Raw genomic sequence first — 19799 nt, forward strand, 5'->3', positions numbered from 1 at the left:
TTGTAGGCAACCAGAACAGTCCAGAGTTATACATGACCCTGATGACACTGAGAAATGATTTACCTATTAATGCATGAGCCACACCGGTGTGTAATCCTGGCCTGCTGTATAATTTGCTTTTCAGTGTATTGAAATCTTTTACATATAATTTTTATTAATTATTGTCCATTATCTTCCAAATTTTTTAAATTACTGTAATGCAGTAAGGGCCACACATTATAAATAATTTTTAGTTTATAACTTATATTGTGTGTAAAAGTTTGTTCTACTACCGGCCTTTTATTCCTGCCGCATAAGATGACAGTGTCCTTCTCCATGTTCCAGATCGCTGTTGACCTTACAAGTGATATTCTATCACGGGCCTGTATGAGTGTGAGGAATGGACGAGTAACAATGACCATTAATGTTTCCGCTGTACAGGAACACTGGCTGGAAGGGATGCTCAGACATGAAATAGGTACTGGCTTCTGCTGATTTACTTTCACCGTTCTTTTGTACCAACCCAGAAAAAGTCTAGGTCAGTGTGCCCCCACTCCCCCCCCCACCGGGTCTGACAGCGGCACTATACACTAAAATAAATACACCGCTGGAGGCGCTGGGTAGTACATTCTGTGACAGTGAGTGTACTACCCGCTGGCGGTGTGATTGTTTTAGCACCCAATAAGAGTCAGACAGACTTATATTGGCTAGTGCACCCAGGGCTGGCGCCAGGCTAGGGCTCACTCATGAGCTCCGCAATTTGGCTCCCACAGTGGGTGAACGGAGATAAAGTCTTTCCCATAGTGCTGAGCATGACCAAGGAGCGGAAGGCAGTGGACACAGGAGTGGGGATTGGAATAAGTATTGTTTTGTGTTCTGTGTGTTTTATGTGTAAAAGGCATTAATACTGGGGGCACTGTGTAAGGGCCATTACTGGGGGCACAGCATAAGGGGCACTACTGGGGGAGCTGTATAAGGGGCACTACTGGGGGCACTGTATAAGGGGTACTACTGAGGGCACTGCATAAGGGGAACTAATAGTGGGGGCACTGCATAAAGGGCATTACTACTGGGGGCACTGCGTAAGGGGCACTACAACTGGGGGCACTTCATAAAGGGCAATACTACTTGTGGCACTGCATAAGGGGCACTACTACTAGGGACATTGCATGAGGGGCACTACTACATTTTTCATCTTGCCCTGTGCGCCAAATACCCTAGTTACTCCACTGCTTATGAACAAAGAGCTGGAATGAGGTGGCCCATGGTTATCATAACATAGACCATGTATACTAAGGGAGTATTCACAGAAGTGTGACCAGATTCAGAGCTAGAGATGGTAATACACCAGGGAAAGCCGTGTCACCTGTAGGCGGCCAGCAGTGGGTGCAAGTAACAGATAATGATGATGACGGTTTCTATATGTAGCAAACCACTTGTGATTTGCGACTTGCGAGCACTCCAGTAACACTGATAGGTGTTCCCATCACCACTCACACACAATATTATTTTTGTGTTTTACCAATTTTATTTTTTAGGTTTTTTTAAACAAACACAAGATAGGGCTTTGCTGCATTAGAGATGTTTTAGCAGTTTAAATGATGCTGAATGGTATAATGCATAGTAAGAAAAAAAGACGTCCAAATGTTTGTATAATACAGAGTTTGTACAGAATTTAATACTGGAATGAGGTGTCACATATTATAGATAAAATCACCAAGCCACTGTTATAGTGGAAATGTCGGGACAGTGCTGTTAACAAAGCAAAAGTCACAATTATCATGTAAAATACATAGGAGCCTACTTATCAAATAATATTTTCGGGTGTTTTCAGTGGGTACCAACAAATATTAAGTAGAAAGTCCCCCTATTTCCAACAGGAGAAGCAGACTCCATATGTTTCTATGGACGCTGCCAGGATTTCAGATTTACCATGCTCTGGAATGACGTTTGCCTGTTGTAGGCTAGGGCTACATTTGCAGATTGTTTGCCAGCGTGCACATACAGTATGATCACTTTAGTTATACTGATCGCTTGCACAGGCTCCTATCAGATTTAGTAATAAGATTTTTAAGTGAATAAGGATATTTTATTGCCACAAATTGCAGTGAAATATATAGATATATAGATATGTTTTATATCAAATGTAATTTTGTATTAAGAATAAAATATGTCAATGTTTTGTAGATTTTAAGGGTATGAGTGATGTAATTACACTCAGCGGAAATTAATTAATTTTAATGGGAGGCACTATTTAAGAGGCACATTTGAGAGACCACAGACACCTTGAAAAAGCTGCCAGAGAGGCAGTGAAACGCGTTGGTGTTACACCAGGACTCAGGCATCATCTGCACCAGCATTTGCACTTCATCTGGAAACTCATTATTGTTGGGACTCAGTCCTTATTTGAGAAATTCATGATCTTCAGCCTGCTATCAGGAACCATGAACACTGACTTGTGACTTTGAGCATTTTTCTTCTCAGACCACTGCCATTACGACTATTGGACCACGCCTCAGAGACTTACAGAGGTAATATTTGTCCATGTAGGAGGGTCCATGCGGTGAGGACATTTATGTGCTCAGTCTTATATTGGATTCCCTTTCTCGACTGACTGTTTCACCCAGTCCCAATTACGGAACTCATTCCAGTGCTTTACATTTGGTGCGGTCTATTTTGCATTGCCTGTTATAGGTGTATATTGAGGACATTAAGTCTACATTAATTTTTTGACATGCATGTCTACTTTTTATCTTAAATAGTGCCTTTTTATACTATTTTTTATTATTATTTTTATTGTCAATTTTCTTTACAAAATTGTCATACTTGCAAGTAACAATTATAGGTTGAATGCTATTTAGTGTTATTTTATGTGATTTATGTGCTTTTGGTATTACCCAAATAAATGATTCTAAGATTTAGCGCTGCTTTTTACATTTAAATTTCTGATATATATATAGATATATATATAGATATATATAGAGTTATATATATATACACTGACTGTATATTCACACACAGCTGGACAGGGAGTGGAGGCCCGGGGGAGGGTGAGTCGCCTGGCTGGGCGTCCACAGACCACTATAGGGACTGGCCCATACTATGTATACAGAGCCAGGCTAACTTACACAAGCTGGTTTTCGCAGACTGGCAGGACAGCAGCAGGTCGCGCCGGGTCTTGTGCGTGCACTGCAGGCCAGGAAAGGAGCCGGAGAGGGGGCGGGCCACTGACGAGCAGTAGGCGGAGCCGTCTGTAGTAACTGAAGGGCTCCGCAAGGCTTATGGGAGGAGCTGCTGCTGGGCATGAGCAGCAGCTCCCCCGTCGGCCATTTTATTTGTTTACATTAGTGCACTGCCCGATCGGAGCACATAGCTCCAATCGCGGCAGCCCGGCCAGTTGTAGTGGCCTAGGTGATGAATGAAGAGTGGCAGCCCCTAAAGGGAACAATGTGGCCGGCCCAGCGGGAAACAGCCCGGCGTCCCAGTGGCCCAATCCGCCCCTGGCTGCACTGCTCTATTATACAGTCTACCAAGCCAGCCGCATGTCATTCTGTGAGCTGTTCCAGGATGTGGCTCAGTTTGTGGAAGACCCTAACACAAGGTGGGATTACTGTATGCGAGCAAAGAGGGGCTGCTCTGACACATCCCAGCCAGGTAACTGAGAAACTTTCTATTCCATAGACATGGTCTGGTAACGTAACCAAGCAGCGGATTTTCTAACAGACAATTTTCATTGGTTTTGCCGGCAGGATTTAACATGGCAATAATATGATTCGCGCAAAACAGATGATTTTGCATTTAATATTATTTCCATTTTTGAATTCCACAGACAAAACAACTGATAATCTGAGGGTTTGATAAAAAAATGTAAAAAACACAGCTTAGTAAATATACCCCTATGAGTGTAGAAGGGAATGTGCTCCATCATTTTACGTAGTGTAAGTTTACATAGAACCTAAAATATTTAACCATTCATCACGTTGTAAGGATCTTAGGGTGTAGCTCCATCAGGGCCATTTTAATAAATGGGCACAAATACAAACCAGCATTAATCATCCTAGTAATGGAGCCTGGATAGGAGCAACCATAAAATATCTCCTCTTCTGGTGTCATAGGGCTCTATTTATTAACATTATTTTTACTAAAATAAAGTGAAAAAGGGTGTTTTCACACCCTTTTCACATTATTTTAGTATCACCTGTAGTTATTATAGGGCAATTGGAGTAGAATTAGTAAAATTCTACTCCATCCCCTAAGTATCACTTATTTTTAGTAAAGCAGATCGCATTTCCCATAATTGTAATGGGAAATGTGATCCGACCTAAGTTACTAAAAATAAATTGTAAAAAAATACCGGGGGAAGCCCTGTGATAATAACGCCACCTGGAGGTGGCGTTATCCAGGGTCTCCCCCGGTTACTGGGCTCCCACTCTGCTCTAACGGGGAGAGCAGAGGCGGGAGCCGGTACCAGTAATCAGCTGTGTGGTCTAAACAGACCGCAAGCTGATTACTGTAAAAAAAAGAAAAAAAAAATTAAACATTTTTTTTTTCCACTTACCTGAATCCAGGGACCGGTGATCGGGCCTCCGGTGATGGCTCCTCTCCGGTCAGCTGGTCTCCCACAGTGCACTGGGGCCTGGTCATCAGGTGATCGGGCCCCAGTGCAGTATGGGAGATCACCTGATCGGGAAGCCCGGAGAAAATCACCGGAGGCCAGGAGGATGCAGGTAAGTGTAATGAAGGGAGGGGGGGTAGCGGGGGGGGGAGAAGGGGGTCGCGGGGGTCCCCGATCATGGGGGGCGGGGCTTAGCACCGGGGGCGGGGCTTAGCGTTGGTGGGGGGGTAGTAGCAGTGGTCGGTTGGCGCATGCGCGGGCTCTTAGTCGCAGGGACAGAGCTTTATCGCAAGCTCTGTCCCTGCAAGGGATTTATAGTAAATCCCTGTGATATTGCCTGAATTCGCAATGCGAATTCACTCGGTAATATCACACTACAATCAGCATTCAATATGCGGACTGTAGTAAATAGAGCCCATAGTAAGATAAGATATCCCTTGTGTTATAACACTGAGGGCCTGATTCAGCATGGATCGCTATTGCACAGCGTACGCAGATAGATCGATGGTGCACACTGCGCATGCATACGCAGCACACGTGCGTGGGTTAGCATTGCGATCACTTTGGGATCAATCAAGCAAAATAAAAGCCATGGCAGAGGTCAGCATTTGGGGGTGGTGATGGAGGAGTGGCCAGAGAAACGCAGACGTGTCTGTCTATTTGAACGCCATTGCATGGGCGTGCATATATTAGCCACTGAGCCGGCATACACAGCTTGAGTATTCACTACATGCAACAAGACTTGCAGTTTCTGCGGAGGTCAGACCTGCTGTAATTGTGTGTGAGGGGCCGATGTTACTCGGCGTTCCCAATGTATACACAGGACTGCAAGGTATTACGGATGAGAGATAGCGGTAGTGGGCATCTCTATGCTGGCTGTGCAATGGCTTTGTGATTGCAGTCATTAGCTTATTTTTGCAGCAGACCTCCGTGCATAATCGCAGCTGCGTTTGCAATAGCGATCCATGATGAATCAGGCTTTGAGTCTCCTCATTAAAGGTATTTGACCAAGGTAATCCATAGATCTCCAGGGAAAAATAATATAAGATAAAATAACTAAGTGAATACTTAAAATAAAATGTTATGTGTAACCCTCATATAACTCAGAGTATCCAAATCATAGATTTTAAACGACACCACTTGTCACCATGCACCAATACAATCCTAATCCAGACATAGGGCCTGATTCTATAAGGATTGTAATTGCAAAGCTGCACGCAGGCTATAGATATGATCTATGCACACAGGCAGCTTTGCAATTGCGATACTTGCAGATATGGTAATGAAGCAGGAGGCATCACATCTACTGTGCATTACTTATCCGAGCTGTGTTCTCCAACACAGCATTGGTTAATCTGCGTAGCATCGGCCGACTGCGGTGACCCATGGGGTACCGCAGCCGGACCAAGCAGTTTACAGGAAGAGGCCAGGAAATCTCCATCAGCCGACGGAGATCCTGGCTTTATCCCTCCCCCGCAACGGCGATGACATGCCTCCATCGCTGCCCCTCCCCGTCCACAAATGGCAGCAGCCTGTCAATCACTGACAAGCTGCCACCAGTTTACGTGCGGCCCCGCAGATCCTTTCTGCACATGCGCAGAATGGGTCTGGCACCTGCGCAGAATCCCGAACTTTGGGAATCTGCGATCAGCAGTGCAAGTTAGTATATCCTAATCACATACTTACCTGCTCTTCTTTCCTCACTTCCGTCACAAGTGAAGGTGAGGTAGAAATAACAGGGTTGAGAGAGGGTTGATGGCACAATACACGTCATAGAATGGGAGAGGTCATTAAGCTCCGCCTAACTCATTACGTTGTAGCTGGATATATGGAATTTATAGCATGGAATAATAGTCCCTATTGTGGATCACATGCTACCAGCTTGTATATTGCAGCCATGTTTGCTTGTACTATGGTCACTAATGTGGAGGTGCTGCCTAAGTACATATACGGAACTTTCTGCTACTGTGTCTGTATTCTTTTTCTTTTAGTATTCTTTAGTTTTACCTCACACTATAGCACAATGCTCCTAACCGCTCCCTGACTTTCCAGTTCAATTCCATAAATTCTGTATAAGAAATCCTTACAGCTGGACTTATCATAGTGGTACACACATGTACTGTATTATATCTTACATCTACCAGAGCTGTAACTGTGAGGAACTATTGCTGTAATGTGTAGCAGGAGAGTTGCCATTCTTCTTATCCATATTTACTCACTATACCTTTGCATGTTTCCCAGAGTTGCTCCCTCCCCCCTGCAACACACGTGCACATTTTCTATTTATGTTTTTCCCTCTGTGCATAAAGAATAATGGGGGAGATGTATTATTGTTTTAACGCGTTAAACAGCGCTTACTGCAATGACGGAGCGTATCGTGTATGTATTAATAAAGTTTTAGCAAAAAAAACCTTGTTGTCATTGCAAGCATGAAATCCCGCTGGAATATCGCTGTGTTTCGTTCTGCCATTGTCAGACGTGGAGGCTTCCGGGCAGTTGGATGTATTATCGGAGATAGCACTTATTAAACAACGCCTCATTTTGGTCGCGATATTTTCTGCATAATGTTCATTTTGAGGTGTAATTTGTACTAATTTAATACCCCTGCTCCTAGCACACTACACAGCACTGCACCCACTCCCAACACACACTACACTACTACACACTACACTACACTCTCCGCTCCCAGCACACCCTACACTACACTGCACCCGCTCCCAGCACACACTACACTACAATGCACCTACTCCCAGCACACACTACACTACAATGCACCTACTCCCAGCACACACTACACTACACTACACACTTCAATACACTCTCCGCTCCCAGCAAACCCTTCACTACACTGCACCCGCTCCCAACACACACTACACTGCACATGCTCCCAGCACACACTACCCAAACACACACCACACTACACTCTACCTGCTCCCAGTACATATTACACTACTGCGCATGTCGACATGAAAATATAACTGTGCGCATGCGCGTGGGACATACTCGCACATATCGCGTTGACATCCTGTCACCACAACGGTAAATATTTGTTAAAATAATAATACATTGCGGCGAAGTTCTAGACATGGATTAACCGTTTCGTGGGGAACTATACGCAAAAAAATACAACTTTTTTAGCGATCAATTATACATCTAGCCCAATAACTCTTGTGACAAAATCTACAAGTCCCAGCAACAGGTTTTATAATGAGATTTTATGCTACAGATTAGGGATGAGCGGGTTCGGTTCCCTGAGAACCGAACCCACCCGAACTTCGGGGATCCGGGGCGATCCGAGCCCAAGCTCGGATCTCCCTGTCTGCCCCGGATCCCTCTCCCGAGGCAAAACCTCGAGATCTGCTGTCGGATCTCGAGGTTTTGCCTCGAGCGGCCATTTAAAAAAAAATGCCTTTGCCTTTAATGGGCAAAGTGCTGATTGGCTGACAGAGCCGTCTGTCACGGCTCTCAGCCAATCAGCATTATGGTGCTCATTTGCATGTAGCACGGACTCGTGAGAAAAAAATGGCGTGCCCCCCCCCAAAAAAAGAGCAACCAGCCCCGGGCATTAGTGACCCAGTGCTGGGTGTGCTTAAATACAGGGGACAAACGACATAGGGGTCCCCTGTACTTAAACACAACCAGCACCGGGCTAGTCAGAACCAGAGCTGGTTGCCAAAATACGGGGGACAAACGACGTAGGGGTCCCCCGTATTCTGCGCAACCAGCTCTGGGCTCTGATCCGGTCCTGGTTCTGGAAATACAGGGGAAAAAAATGAGTAGGGTTCCCCTGTATGTTCCAGAACCAGCACTGGACTTTTTCTAGCGGGGGGCTGATGCCACAGCCAGGGGAGCCCTTTCACCGGGCCCCCCAGCCGCAGCATCAGCCCTGACCGCTAGTCAGCCCAGGCCGGGGATCCCTGGAGAGCTGGGGACCCCCCCAATAAAGGGGTCACCCTCTCCAGGGCTCCCCAGGCCCATGCTGATAGCCCGGGGCTATCCCCGCCACCCCTGGTGGCGGTGGGTGGCGGGTTGATTGTGTGGTGTGGTGTAAATAAAGAATATCAAACATTGTCTTTACAAGTAGAACTGCAAGTCCCAGCAAGCCTGCCCCGCATGCTGGTACTTGGAGAACCACAAGTACCAGCATGCAGGGCATTAAGGGCCCACTAGTACCTGTAGTTCACCTGTAAAAAAATGTTTAAAAAAAACACAGGACACACACACCGTGACAGTATAAGTTTATTAAACATACATACACACACACACACACACATGTACACATACTCACCTATGTAACCCTGTAGCATCGGTCCACTTGTCCGGTAAAGTATCCATAGGGGACCTGTGAAAAAAAACATACTCACCATCTCCTATGCGAGGTTCTGTCCTCTTCGTTCCAAAGTAGGCATCCCCGGACCTGGCAAAAAAAAAAAAACGAAAACGCGATCCACGAACTTAGTACCGTTCTATAGAACGGTACTTCCCGAATGAGAGCTTAGCGGCGGGGTATCACCATGGAAACCCCGCTGCTAAGCGTTCATTGGCTGAGAGAGGCCATCTCCCGTCTCTCTCAGCCAATGAACGGCTCCCTCCATTGTAGTCAATGCTGGGAGCCGCAAGGTTATTAAAGTTTACCCTGCGGTTCCCACCATTGACTACAATGGAGGGAGCCGTTCATTGGCTGAGAGACGGCCTCTCTCAGCCAATGAACGCTTAGCAGCGGGGTTTCCATGGTGATACCCCGCCGCTAAGCTCTCATTCGGGAAGTACCGTTCTATAGAACGGTACTAAGTTCGTGGATCGCGTTTTCGTTTTTTTTTTTTGCCAAGTCCGGGGATGCCTACTTTGGAACGAAGAGGACAGAACCTCGCATAGGAGATGGTGAGTATGTTTTTTTTCACAGGTCCCCTAGGGATACTTTACCGGACAAGTGGACCGATGCTACAGGTTACATAGGTGAGTATGTGTACATGTGTGTGTGTGTATGTATGTTTAATAAACTTATACTGTCACGGTGTGTGTGTCCTGTGTTTTTTTAAACATTTTTTTTACAGGTGAACTACAGGTACTAGTGGGCCCTTAATGCCCTGCATGCTGGTACTTGTGGTTCTCCAAGTACCAGCATGCGGGGCAGGCTAGCTGGGACTTGCAGTTCTACTTGTAAAGACAATGTTTGATATTCTTTATTTACACCACACCACACAATCAACCCGCCACCCACCGCCACCAGGGGTGGCGGGGATAGCCCCGGGCTATCAGCCTGGGCCTGGGGTGCCCTGGAGAGGGTGACCCCTTTATTGGGGGGGTCCCCAGCTCTCCAGGGATCCCCAGCCTGGGCTGACTAGCGGTCAGGGTTGATGCTGCGGCTGGGGGGCCCGGTGAAAGGGCTCCCCTGGCTGTGGCATCAGCCCCCCGCTAGAAAAAGTCCAGTGCTGGTTCTGGAACATACAGGGGAACCCTACTCATTTTTTGTCCCCTATATTTCCAGAACCAGGACCGGATCAGAGCCCAGAGCTGGTTGCGCAGAATACAGGGGACCCCTACGTCGTTTGTCCCCCGTATTTTGGCAACCAGCGCTGGTTCTGACTAGCCCGGTGCTGGTTGTGCTTAAGTACAGGGGACCCCTACGTCGTTTGTCCCCTGTATTTAAGCACACCCAGCACTGGGTTACTAATGCCCGGGGCTGGTTGCTCTTTTTTGGGGGGGTGCACGCCATTTTTTTCTTTTTTTACACAGGTTTTTTTTTTTTTTTTTACCACAGCAGCACAGACGGGTCTCACGGACCTGTCATTGCTCTGTGCCAATCACACAGATGCATGTAGCACGGATCTCCCGGGTTCGTGCTACATGCAAATGGGCACCATAACGCTGATTGGCTTCCTGTCTGCCACTGCAGTGCCACTCCTAGATGGGCCACGTGTTTGTGCCGCCCCCTTGTGTCGCTTAGCATAGTCATCCAGCTTCCTCGGTACAACCTTTTGGCCTAAAAACAATATTGTGAGGTGTGAGGTGTTCAGAATAGAGTGGAAATGAGTGGAAATTAATGTTATTGGGGTTATTAATAGCGTAGGAACAAAAAAAGGCCCATTTATGTGATTTTAGCGTTTTTTTTTTATTTTTTAAGAAAAAATCCAGATCCAAAACACAAAACCCAGAACCCAAAACACGGAAGGGTGGTTTTGGCAAAACCAATCCAGATCCAAAACACGAAGAAAGATCCAGATCCAAAACCAAAACACAAAACACGAAAAGTGTCCGGTGCACACCCCTACTACAGATATAAAGTGTCAATGCTGGGGTCATTTGTATATTAATGTTTATTTTTATCCTCACAGGTTGCTTTAATAAAGATCAAGTTTACCTGGATGGGATTCTACATCTTCTAAGACACAGAGACACCATAGATTTCTGCCTGCTAACATGCATGGGCAAGGTATATATTATATCAGTATGTCTTTCAGTAATGAAATAATAGGAAAGTGACACAGTCATTGTGTATAATTTATATTTGTACACTGCTCACAGACGGCCAGATTCTGAAATGTATGCTAATCACACAGCCGCTATGTGCAAAGACATGTGTACACTGTGTGATAATATGATAATGCTGCAGGAGGCATCCTGTGTAGATGCCTCCTGCTGGATTTTCTGACCCGCTGCTACATCTGAAGACGCAGCAACAGATCATCTGCATGAACATCGGTCATCTGAATAACCCTGTGGTTCCTCAGGATGATTGGGGAATTCACGCTGTTGAAGCCAGTGAAGCTATGTCCAAGGACGCAGCCACTGGCTTCAGCACACGCAGAAAATGGGGGCGACACTCCCCTATTTTCTGCAGTTCTGCCTGTCGCTACCCCAAAACAACCAAAGCCTGCTACCCCCAATGACTACAGGCTGTTGTGCACAGGGCACTGTGAGTGATCTTGCAGAATGAGACCTGCACATGTCAGTGCAGCATCTGCATACGCAGATCTCACACCATCGAAGATGTATGGAAACCAATGGTTTTGCATACATCTGTGAATTAGGCCAAGAGTAACACAATGCACCATTGCTGTAACGAGGTAGGAAGGAATTTTTATAGGATGTCTGTCCCTGATACTGTATAGAGGGAGCAGTATTGTCTGACCACATCGTATTGGACAGGAGCTGCCCAGTAACAGGCTGCAGTATGGAACTCCATGTCTTAATGTAGAAGGAGATGCCTATAGGATATTGGGCCTGATTCAGCAATGAACATATGCAAGCAGACGCATGCACCCATCCGCTGCGAGAATATGCTAATCAGTGCATACGCACGGAGACTGCAGCACAAGATGCAGACGCCCAGCCCCATATTAAGCTGCCCATCTCCCTTTACTCAGAGCCTGATCAGCACGCAAGATAGCGTAAACATCGGTAACATCGAGAACCATCAGACTCATTAGCATAATAGTGGTTGACTTGACCTGCCACAGGACTTTGGCCGCTTCCTGTGTACAGCTTACGGTATGGCTGTGTATGCCGCCGCACTGCCTTAATCATGCACGCCCCTATAACGGCGTTATAACGCTTGCGTTCGCCTGACCACCCCCCGTCACCACCCACAAACAGGACTTCCTTTCAATCATTTTCGGAACGGTCTGCGTACACACTGTGTGTAGTGTGCGTACCATAATCTACTCGCACTGGCAAGTTCGCGCACGCGCAGTGTGATGCATACGCATGCGCAGGGCAAAAACAACGGCCAAGTGCGTGCGTTCTCTCCTGTGCTTTCCTTGCTGAATCAGGCCCCATAGTGTGATGATAACGTTATACATGAAAGACTCTATGTTTACTGGTTTACTGTTGGAGAAGCTATGTTAGTGCTGCCATTGTTATGCTTGTAGCTGCTCTTCCCAAATTAAAACATTCAAAATATACAATAAAAAGTTTTTAAGTCAATCAGCTAATTATTTCTTAGATGTTAGTACATGACAAACATGACGCGTTATCATCACGTTTTAAGTTGTAAAGACGACACTGTGAAAATCACATTATTAACAGGTCAGCATTACAGTTTCGACCTGACACTGGGCCTAAGTCAGACCCGCTCGCGAGCGCTCGCAAGCGGGTCGATGTTGGCCAAGTGCGCATGCGCACAAGGGTCTCGTCACAAGCCCGATGGGCGCGATGGTCTTGACCATCGCGACCATCTTTTTGGCCGTTCGCTATAGCTGTGTGTGGTCACCCATAGCTATGCGAGCGGCCAGGAGGCCGCTCTAAAAAAACAGAGGGAGGGCACTGATTCAGAGCGAGCGCTCTGAAAGAGCGTCCTGCTCTGAATCTGACCCACTGTCCCCATTCTGAGTGTCAACATTTTAATTGTCTAACACTAATACCCAACCTATAGGAACCAAATGACATTCTATCTGTACATGGTGATAGCAATGGGAGGCAGCCAGCATCAGCAGAACAATAATGCACCCTGGTCTGGCCTCGCACCCTGCATATTTGTAGTGAGACCAGGACTCTGGCAGCCAGGCGCATCCTAGGAAGTGCGGGCATCACTGGTGGAACTCCTGGCGATGAGTTTCCTTTCCAGGAAGCCCTGTAAGCCAAATTCAGGTGCTAACAGGTCAGCGATATTGACACTCCCTTGTCCTTGTCTTCTTAAATCAGTAAAGGGACCCGCCATTTTCGGGGCCACCTAAGTCTGTGGATAATTGGAGCCTGCACTTTAAATAAATTAGAAGTGTGAAGCTCCTCCCCCTCTATGCCCCATCAGCCCCCAGTTTAGGAAATGTGCCCTAGGAGCTGGTCACAATTTGCTGTGATCCAGCAATACATTTATTATAGGTTTTTTTTTATTTTATACATCTTTTTACATACTGTAGGTACCCTTTGTCACCCTGTCTTATTAGAAGCAGGAAGGAGTGCACAGTGCTTACATTAAAAGCACTGACAGCTCCTTATTGCCACAGCACAGGAAGAAGTGCTGAAGCCGATTGCAGAGAGAGACCTCAGCGAGGACACGCAGTGAGTATCAGCGCTGCACGTCCCCCGGCTCCCGCCCCGCTACCCAGCGCTATCTCTGCACTTAGTAAGAAGTGCCTGCGCTGGGTTAGGAAGAGTAGCGCTGACAACACGCGCGTAGCCATCTTTGAAACCCTCGATGCATAAAAGGGGGCGGAACTTAGGCAGCGCGGGCTCTCTCTCTTCTAAGCGGCAAGCGGCTGTGTAAAACAGCGTGGCTGCCGTTTATTTATTATTACTAATGCTGCATCTCTCCTTCAAACAGGAAGTGTGCAGTTTTTAACAGGATCCTTGGCAAAGGATTACACAGAAGGCTGACCTGACTGCATCCCTGGTACAGAGGCTGTGAGTATCACTGGGGTGTAAGCAGGGATTCTGATCTGTGGGAAGGGAGTGGGGTGTACTCCTCCTCTGTGTCCCAAACCAGCCTTTTGGTTATTCTGTTATTCTGTCTATACTCTGTCCTTCTGTGTGGAGTGACTGTTGTATATCCATGTCAAACAGAACTAAAGCTTCTCAGAAAATGTTTGTCTGTTCAAAGTGTAACAACAAACTAACGAAGCCGCATGCCGCTGGGTCCACGTTATGTGATGCTTGTATAGCAATAGATCCATCTATGGCTATTACTGCCTCACCTGCTCCCTCATGGGCCGCTGACATGGTAGGAATTATGTCAGACTTAGATCAGAGTTAGCTGAGGCACGTAAGTCTCCACCTCCCTGGGTGGCGGTGCTAACCAAGTCTCTAGACACCTTGGTTCAGGTTATGGGTAGAGCGGCATCTGCACCCTCCACTTCCTACCAGATACCAACTCAAAAGCGTACTCTGACGACTGTTCTCCAGTCAGAGGAGTCGGACGAAGAATTTCACGCTATGGAGGATACCGAAGAAGGGGAATTGAAGGAAGCTTTACAGGATGATACCCCTCAGGAGTTAAAGTCCACCTCTCCCGGGGTGGAATCTCTAATTTTGGCGGTCAGAAGGACCCTGAATTTACCTGAGGATATAATTCCTGCACCACAGGAGCTTGAATTATTTGAAGAACAACCTAAGAGCTCTGCGGTTTTTCCGTTCTCACAGCAACTTCAGCAACAGCTCTCGGTGGCCTGGAAACAGCCGGATAAGCGGTTCCAAATTCCGCGACGGTTTTCGTCTATCTACCCTTTTCCATCATCCATGATGGAGAAGTGGGAAACACCTCCTCCAGTAGATGTATCTGTCTCCCATCTCTCAAAGAAAACAGCACTCCCAGTACCGGGAGCTACAGTACTAAAAGATCCGTTGGATCGTAAGTTGGAGACAACGCTGAGATCTATTTATACTGCAGCGGGTGCTCAACTTAGGCCCACCCTTGTTACTGCTTGGATTAACAAAGCAGTGGTTTGCTGGGCTGACCAGTTGATTACAGGTTTGGACTCTGGTACTTCCAGAGCAGAGTTACGTCTACTAGCAGAACACATCCGTGAGTCTGCAGTTTACATGGGAGAAGCTTCTAAAGATATCAGTCAGATTAGTGCTCACATATCTGCTTTGGCGATTTCGTGCTGCAGAGCCCTCTGGCTGCGCGCTTGGCAAGCTGACGCAGAATCCAAGCATGCTGTGGAGGGTTTACCATTCAATGGCGATATGCTGTTTGGCCCGGAATTAGACAAATGAATATCCCAGGCCACGGGGGGTAAGTCTTCCATCCTCCCGTCTACTACACCGGCTCCCAGAAAAGCTTATACTGGGCCTTTGTTTCATTCCTTTCGTGCACCACATTCCCACATTCCTTTCATGGTAGAGCCAGAGGGGCTCCCTCCTAAGCAAGAGGCGGCAGAGGTAAAGGCCGCCCACACACGATTGCACGCAGACAGGAGCCTAAGCAGGCTGAAAAACAGGTGGCATGACAGTCTTCCGTCCCACCTGGGACCACCTACAGTGGGTGCCCGCCTGCAAAGATTTCAACATGTTTGGAACCAGACGTCTCCAGACCCGTGTATCCGCAGACTAATTTCCCCAGGGTACCGAATAGACTTCGAGGCCCCCCCTCCACCTTGGTTCTTCACTACAAGTCTGCCAATACCTGCAGACAAGGCCAGAGTTCTACAGGAGGCTATTTAGTCTCTAGTAGTATCATCTGTGCTAGTTCCAGTTCCAGAACATCAACGAGGTATGGGGTTCTACTCAAACCTGTTTGTAGTACCCAAACCGGATGGATTGGTCAGGTCCATCTTGAACCTCAAGTCATTGAGCCTGTATCTGAAGATGTATCAGTTCAAAATGGAGTCTCTGCAGTCCATTATTGCGAGCTTGGAACCAGGAGAGTTCCTATTATCCCTGGATATCAAGGATGCCTATCTCCACGTTCCCATCTGGGAACCACACCAAGCCTTTCTGCGTTTCGCCATATTGAAGGATCATTATCAGTTTCGGGCATTGCTGTTCAGGTTATCCTTGGCTCCCCGCATCTTCACCAAACTCATGTCAGTCATGATTGCTCTCCTTTGGTCATCAGGAGTGAACATATTCTCTTATTTGGATGACCTGTTACTCAAAGCGCAATCGGTATCTCTTCTTACAAGTCATGCCTTACTGACATATCAGACTCTAACCCAACACGGTTGGATAATCAACTTCAAGAAATCAAATCTCAATCCATCCCAGAAGATCCGTCCCAGAAGCTCCTGGGCATGATCTTAGATACGGCATCACAGAGGATCTTTCTTCCACTAGACAAAGCCCGGGATATCAGGTTGTTAGTTTAGCTGGTCCTCAGACCAAAGAAGGTGTCCCTCCTTCTTTGTCTGCATCTCCTGGGGAAGATGGTAGCTGCTTTCGAGGCACTACAGTTCGGCTGGTTCCACTCCAGGGTGTTTCAGCTGGACCTACCTACACAGGGGTCAGGGTCTCATCTGCTTCTACATCGACAGATCCGTCTGAGCCCAGCTACCAGAGTGGCCCTTCTCTGGTGGACACAATCCAACAATGTTTTAGCGGGCCGGAGATTCGGCGTGTGAGACTGGATCATCGTAACAACGGATGCCAGCCTTCAAGGATGGGAAGCAGTAGTCCTCGATTATCACTTTCAGGGTCAATGGTCCCCTCTAGAACAAAAGTGGCCCATAAATGTGTTGGAACTCAGAGCAATTTACAATGCTCTGATAGAAGCAACAGAGTTTCTAAGGACTCGTCCGGTAAGAGTTCAGTCCGACAACGCAACGGCCGTCGCGTACATCAACCGCCAAGGTGGGACTCGGAGTCGCATGGCCATGCGAGAAGTAACTCAGGTCCTCAGGTGGGCCGAGAGCCAGTCAGTAATCCTGTCGGCGGTATTCATCTTCATCCCGGGTGTGGACAACTGGGAAGCACATTACCTAAGCCGCCAGGATATCCATCCAGGGGAATGGAAGCTTCATCCAGACGTGTTCAACGCGCTGATACGTCGATGGGGATGTCCTCAGGTGGACCTAATGGCGTCACGATTGAATCGTCAGCTCCCGGTATACGTGTCAAGAACTCGAGATCCGCAGGCGGTGGCAATAGACGCTCTGACTATGACTTAGTTTACCTCTTTCCTCCGATTCCTTTTCTTCCTCGACTACTAAAAAGAATAAAACACGAGTCAGCCTCTGTCATTCTCGTGGCTCCGAACTGGCCTCGGAAAAGTTGGTTCGCAGACCTTCAGTCCCTATTGGCAGACGATCCGTGGCCCCTTCCTCTGTGCCCGGATCTGCTACAGCAGGATCCTTTCATACACCCCACCCTAGCGCAACTGCGTTTAACGGGGAGGCTCTTGAAACCACTATCCTAAGACGCAGAGGAATCCCAGACTCTGTCATTCACACCATGCTACGCGCCAGGAAGCCAGTTTCGGCTGCGCATTATCATCGCATCTGGTGTTCTTATATCTCGTGGTGTTCCAGTCGGGATCTTCCATCTAGGACTTTTCGGTTGTCCCGGTTTCTGCTTTTTCTTCAGACTGGTCTGGATTCTGGCCTTCGTCTTGGAACTTTAAAAGTGCAGGTTTCTGCCCTTTCCATTTTCTTTTGACGGAAATTTGCCCTCATTCCTGAGGTGCAGACGTTTCTTCAGGGGGTCTTGCATGTGCAGCCTCCTTTTGTACCTCGGATAGCTCCCTGGGACTTGAACTTAGTGCTTTTGTTTCTTCAGTCGTCCATGTTTCAACCTTTGGAAGAGGCTGATATTAAGTATTTGTCTTGGAAAACGGTCCACCTCCTGGCTCTAGCTTCGGCTCGTAGAGTTTCAGAATTGAGTGCTCTCTCCTATAAGCCACCTTACCTTGTGTTTCATGCTGATAGGGCGGAACTCCGGATGGTAGCCGCCTTCCTTCCCAAGGTAGTGTCGGCTTTTCATATTAATCAGCCTATTGTAGTACCGTCTTTGGTGGAGGACTCTGGTGGTTCTTCTACCTTGGATGTGGTTAGAGCTCTCTGCATCTTTGTTGACAGGACTGCTTCCCTCCGTAAGTCTGAGTCACTTTTTGTCCTCTAGGATGCGGTTCGGAGGGGTTGGCCAGCGTCTAAGCACGTTGGATCCGGCTGAATATCAGGCTTATGTAGGTGCCGACCGCCGGCCTCCTTCGTCCATTTCGGCTCATTCCACATGTTCAGTGGGTGCGTCCTGGGCGACCGTTAGAGGAGCCTCCACATCTCAATTGTGCCATGCGGCCACTTGGTCTTCAGTTCACATGTTTGTCAAGTTTTACAAATTTGATATGTTTGCTATTTTGGCATCCCGTTTTGGACATCTTGTTCTGCAGGTGCCGCAGAGCGCTCCCGCCCGTGGGGAAAACTTTGGAACGTCCCCAGCGTAAGCACCTCCAGTGTCCCCTAGTGGATGAAAGAGAAAATGGGATTTTGGTACCTACCGGTAAATCCTTTTCTCTGATTCCACAGGGGACACTGGACGCCCACCTCTGCACTCTTAGCCTGCCTCTTTGGTTTGTTACATATGTTGTATGTTTTGATTGTGTCTTCTCTCCCTTTTACTCCGTTTGTTCTCCATCTCCTCTCGGTCTCCATTTTCTAAACTGGGGGCTGATGGGGCATAGAGGGGGAGGAGCTTCACACTTCTAAATTATTTAAAGTGCCGGCTCCAATTATCCACGCCTCTATACCCAGCATAAGCACCTCCAGTGTCCCCTGTGGAAGCAGAGAAAAGGATTTACCGGTAGGTACCAAAATCCCATTTTTACCACCTTGTGCAAAGCAGGTCCATATAGACTAACATCTGTAATTACAGATAAAAGCGCTGGCACCAAGTACTTATAGAGGGTGAATATTTACATGTTTGTCTCATTTGCAATTAAGAAAGTGTTTTAGAGGACAGTTTTTACATTAGTTTTTTTGGTGGTTGGTGATAAGAATCACAGAGTAAATTAATTTTAATTTCATGATGTAAGAAACTAAAATGTGAAAAATGCCAAAGTAGGAGATTACTTTCTAGTCCCTTTATATGAAGTCTTACTGTACATTTAACTAACTACAATATTGTGATTCTTCTCCAAGGTGTCTTATGAGGATATAACTCAGCTGAAGCGATTTGCCGTCTTTCACACTTCCAAAATTCCTCTGTTCCTCAAAGACCAAGGACGGTACATGAAACATCTGGAGCACATCATGGAAGTGAATGGCCTGACGGACAAGATGCTGAGGAAGCTGATCATATGACCACACCACTGTCACTGATTGTCTACTCTCCTACTAACAGCTAACCCCAGGGGTCCCAATCCAAATCTACAGGATCCCAGTGATGTGACACAGACCAGGAGAATTTGGACATATTTGTTTTTTTCCCAACATTTGGTAATCAATATCTTGCCAATAAATTATTATATTATTCATATACACAACAGAAATGCAGAGTTTGTTCCTTTATAATTTTTGTAAACTGATGTAAGTTAACTTTACATTGAATTCCTATGTCATGGTCAGTAATCACAGTGTAGAAATAGTGTGGGCAAGATATTGATTTTGATGACTGGTGTACAGCAAGGCATAGGGGCCATTCAGGGACTGGTAAAATGCTGATGTGCATTACATGCTGTGATAATCACCCATGTAGATGCTGTGTATGGCAATTTTCAGTTATTCATTGTCTTCTTATACAGCTTAGATCCAGTTGCACATGTCCTACTAGTATCTATGATGATCCTTGTATGTGTTATCCCACATTCTAACCTGCACTATATGGAACTCGCTACCTC

The 19799-nt window shown here is 46.9% G+C and overlaps 1 protein-coding gene and 1 pseudogene across 1 annotated transcript; both read left to right on the forward strand.

The window, feature by feature from the left end:
- Positions 1-19799, forward strand: part of LOC148535219 (putative tyrosine carboxypeptidase MATCAP2) — a 537393-nt pseudogene that overhangs the window by 7650 nt on the left and 509944 nt on the right.
- Positions 298-19263, forward strand: LOC148535220 (putative tyrosine carboxypeptidase MATCAP2). Its single transcript, XM_088464400.1, has 4 exons — positions 298-457; positions 3421-3633; positions 10930-11027; positions 19102-19263. Exons 1-4 carry the CDS (start codon positions 298-300, stop codon positions 19261-19263), a joined length of 633 nt encoding a protein of 210 aa, XP_088320526.1.

This window comes from Taudactylus pleione, unplaced genomic scaffold (genome assembly GCF_031769625.1).
Source record: "Taudactylus pleione unplaced genomic scaffold, aTauple2 ptg000054l, whole genome shotgun sequence".
NCBI classification, from domain to species: Eukaryota; Metazoa; Chordata; class Amphibia; order Anura; family Myobatrachidae; genus Taudactylus; species Taudactylus pleione.

Excerpts from the sequence above, each read along its gene's own strand:
- LOC148535220 (XM_088464400.1), top strand. The coding sequence starts at position 298 with ATGACAGTGTCCTTCTCCATGTTCCAGATCGCTGTTGACCTTACAAGT. Across the intron at positions 3,634-10,929 it reads CTCTGACACATCCCAGCCAG|GTTGCTTTAATAAAGATCAA; the intron begins GTAACTGAGAAA and ends TTATCCTCACAG. Across the intron at positions 11,028-19,101 it reads TGCTAACATGCATGGGCAAG|GTGTCTTATGAGGATATAAC; the intron begins GTATATATTATA and ends TTCTTCTCCAAG.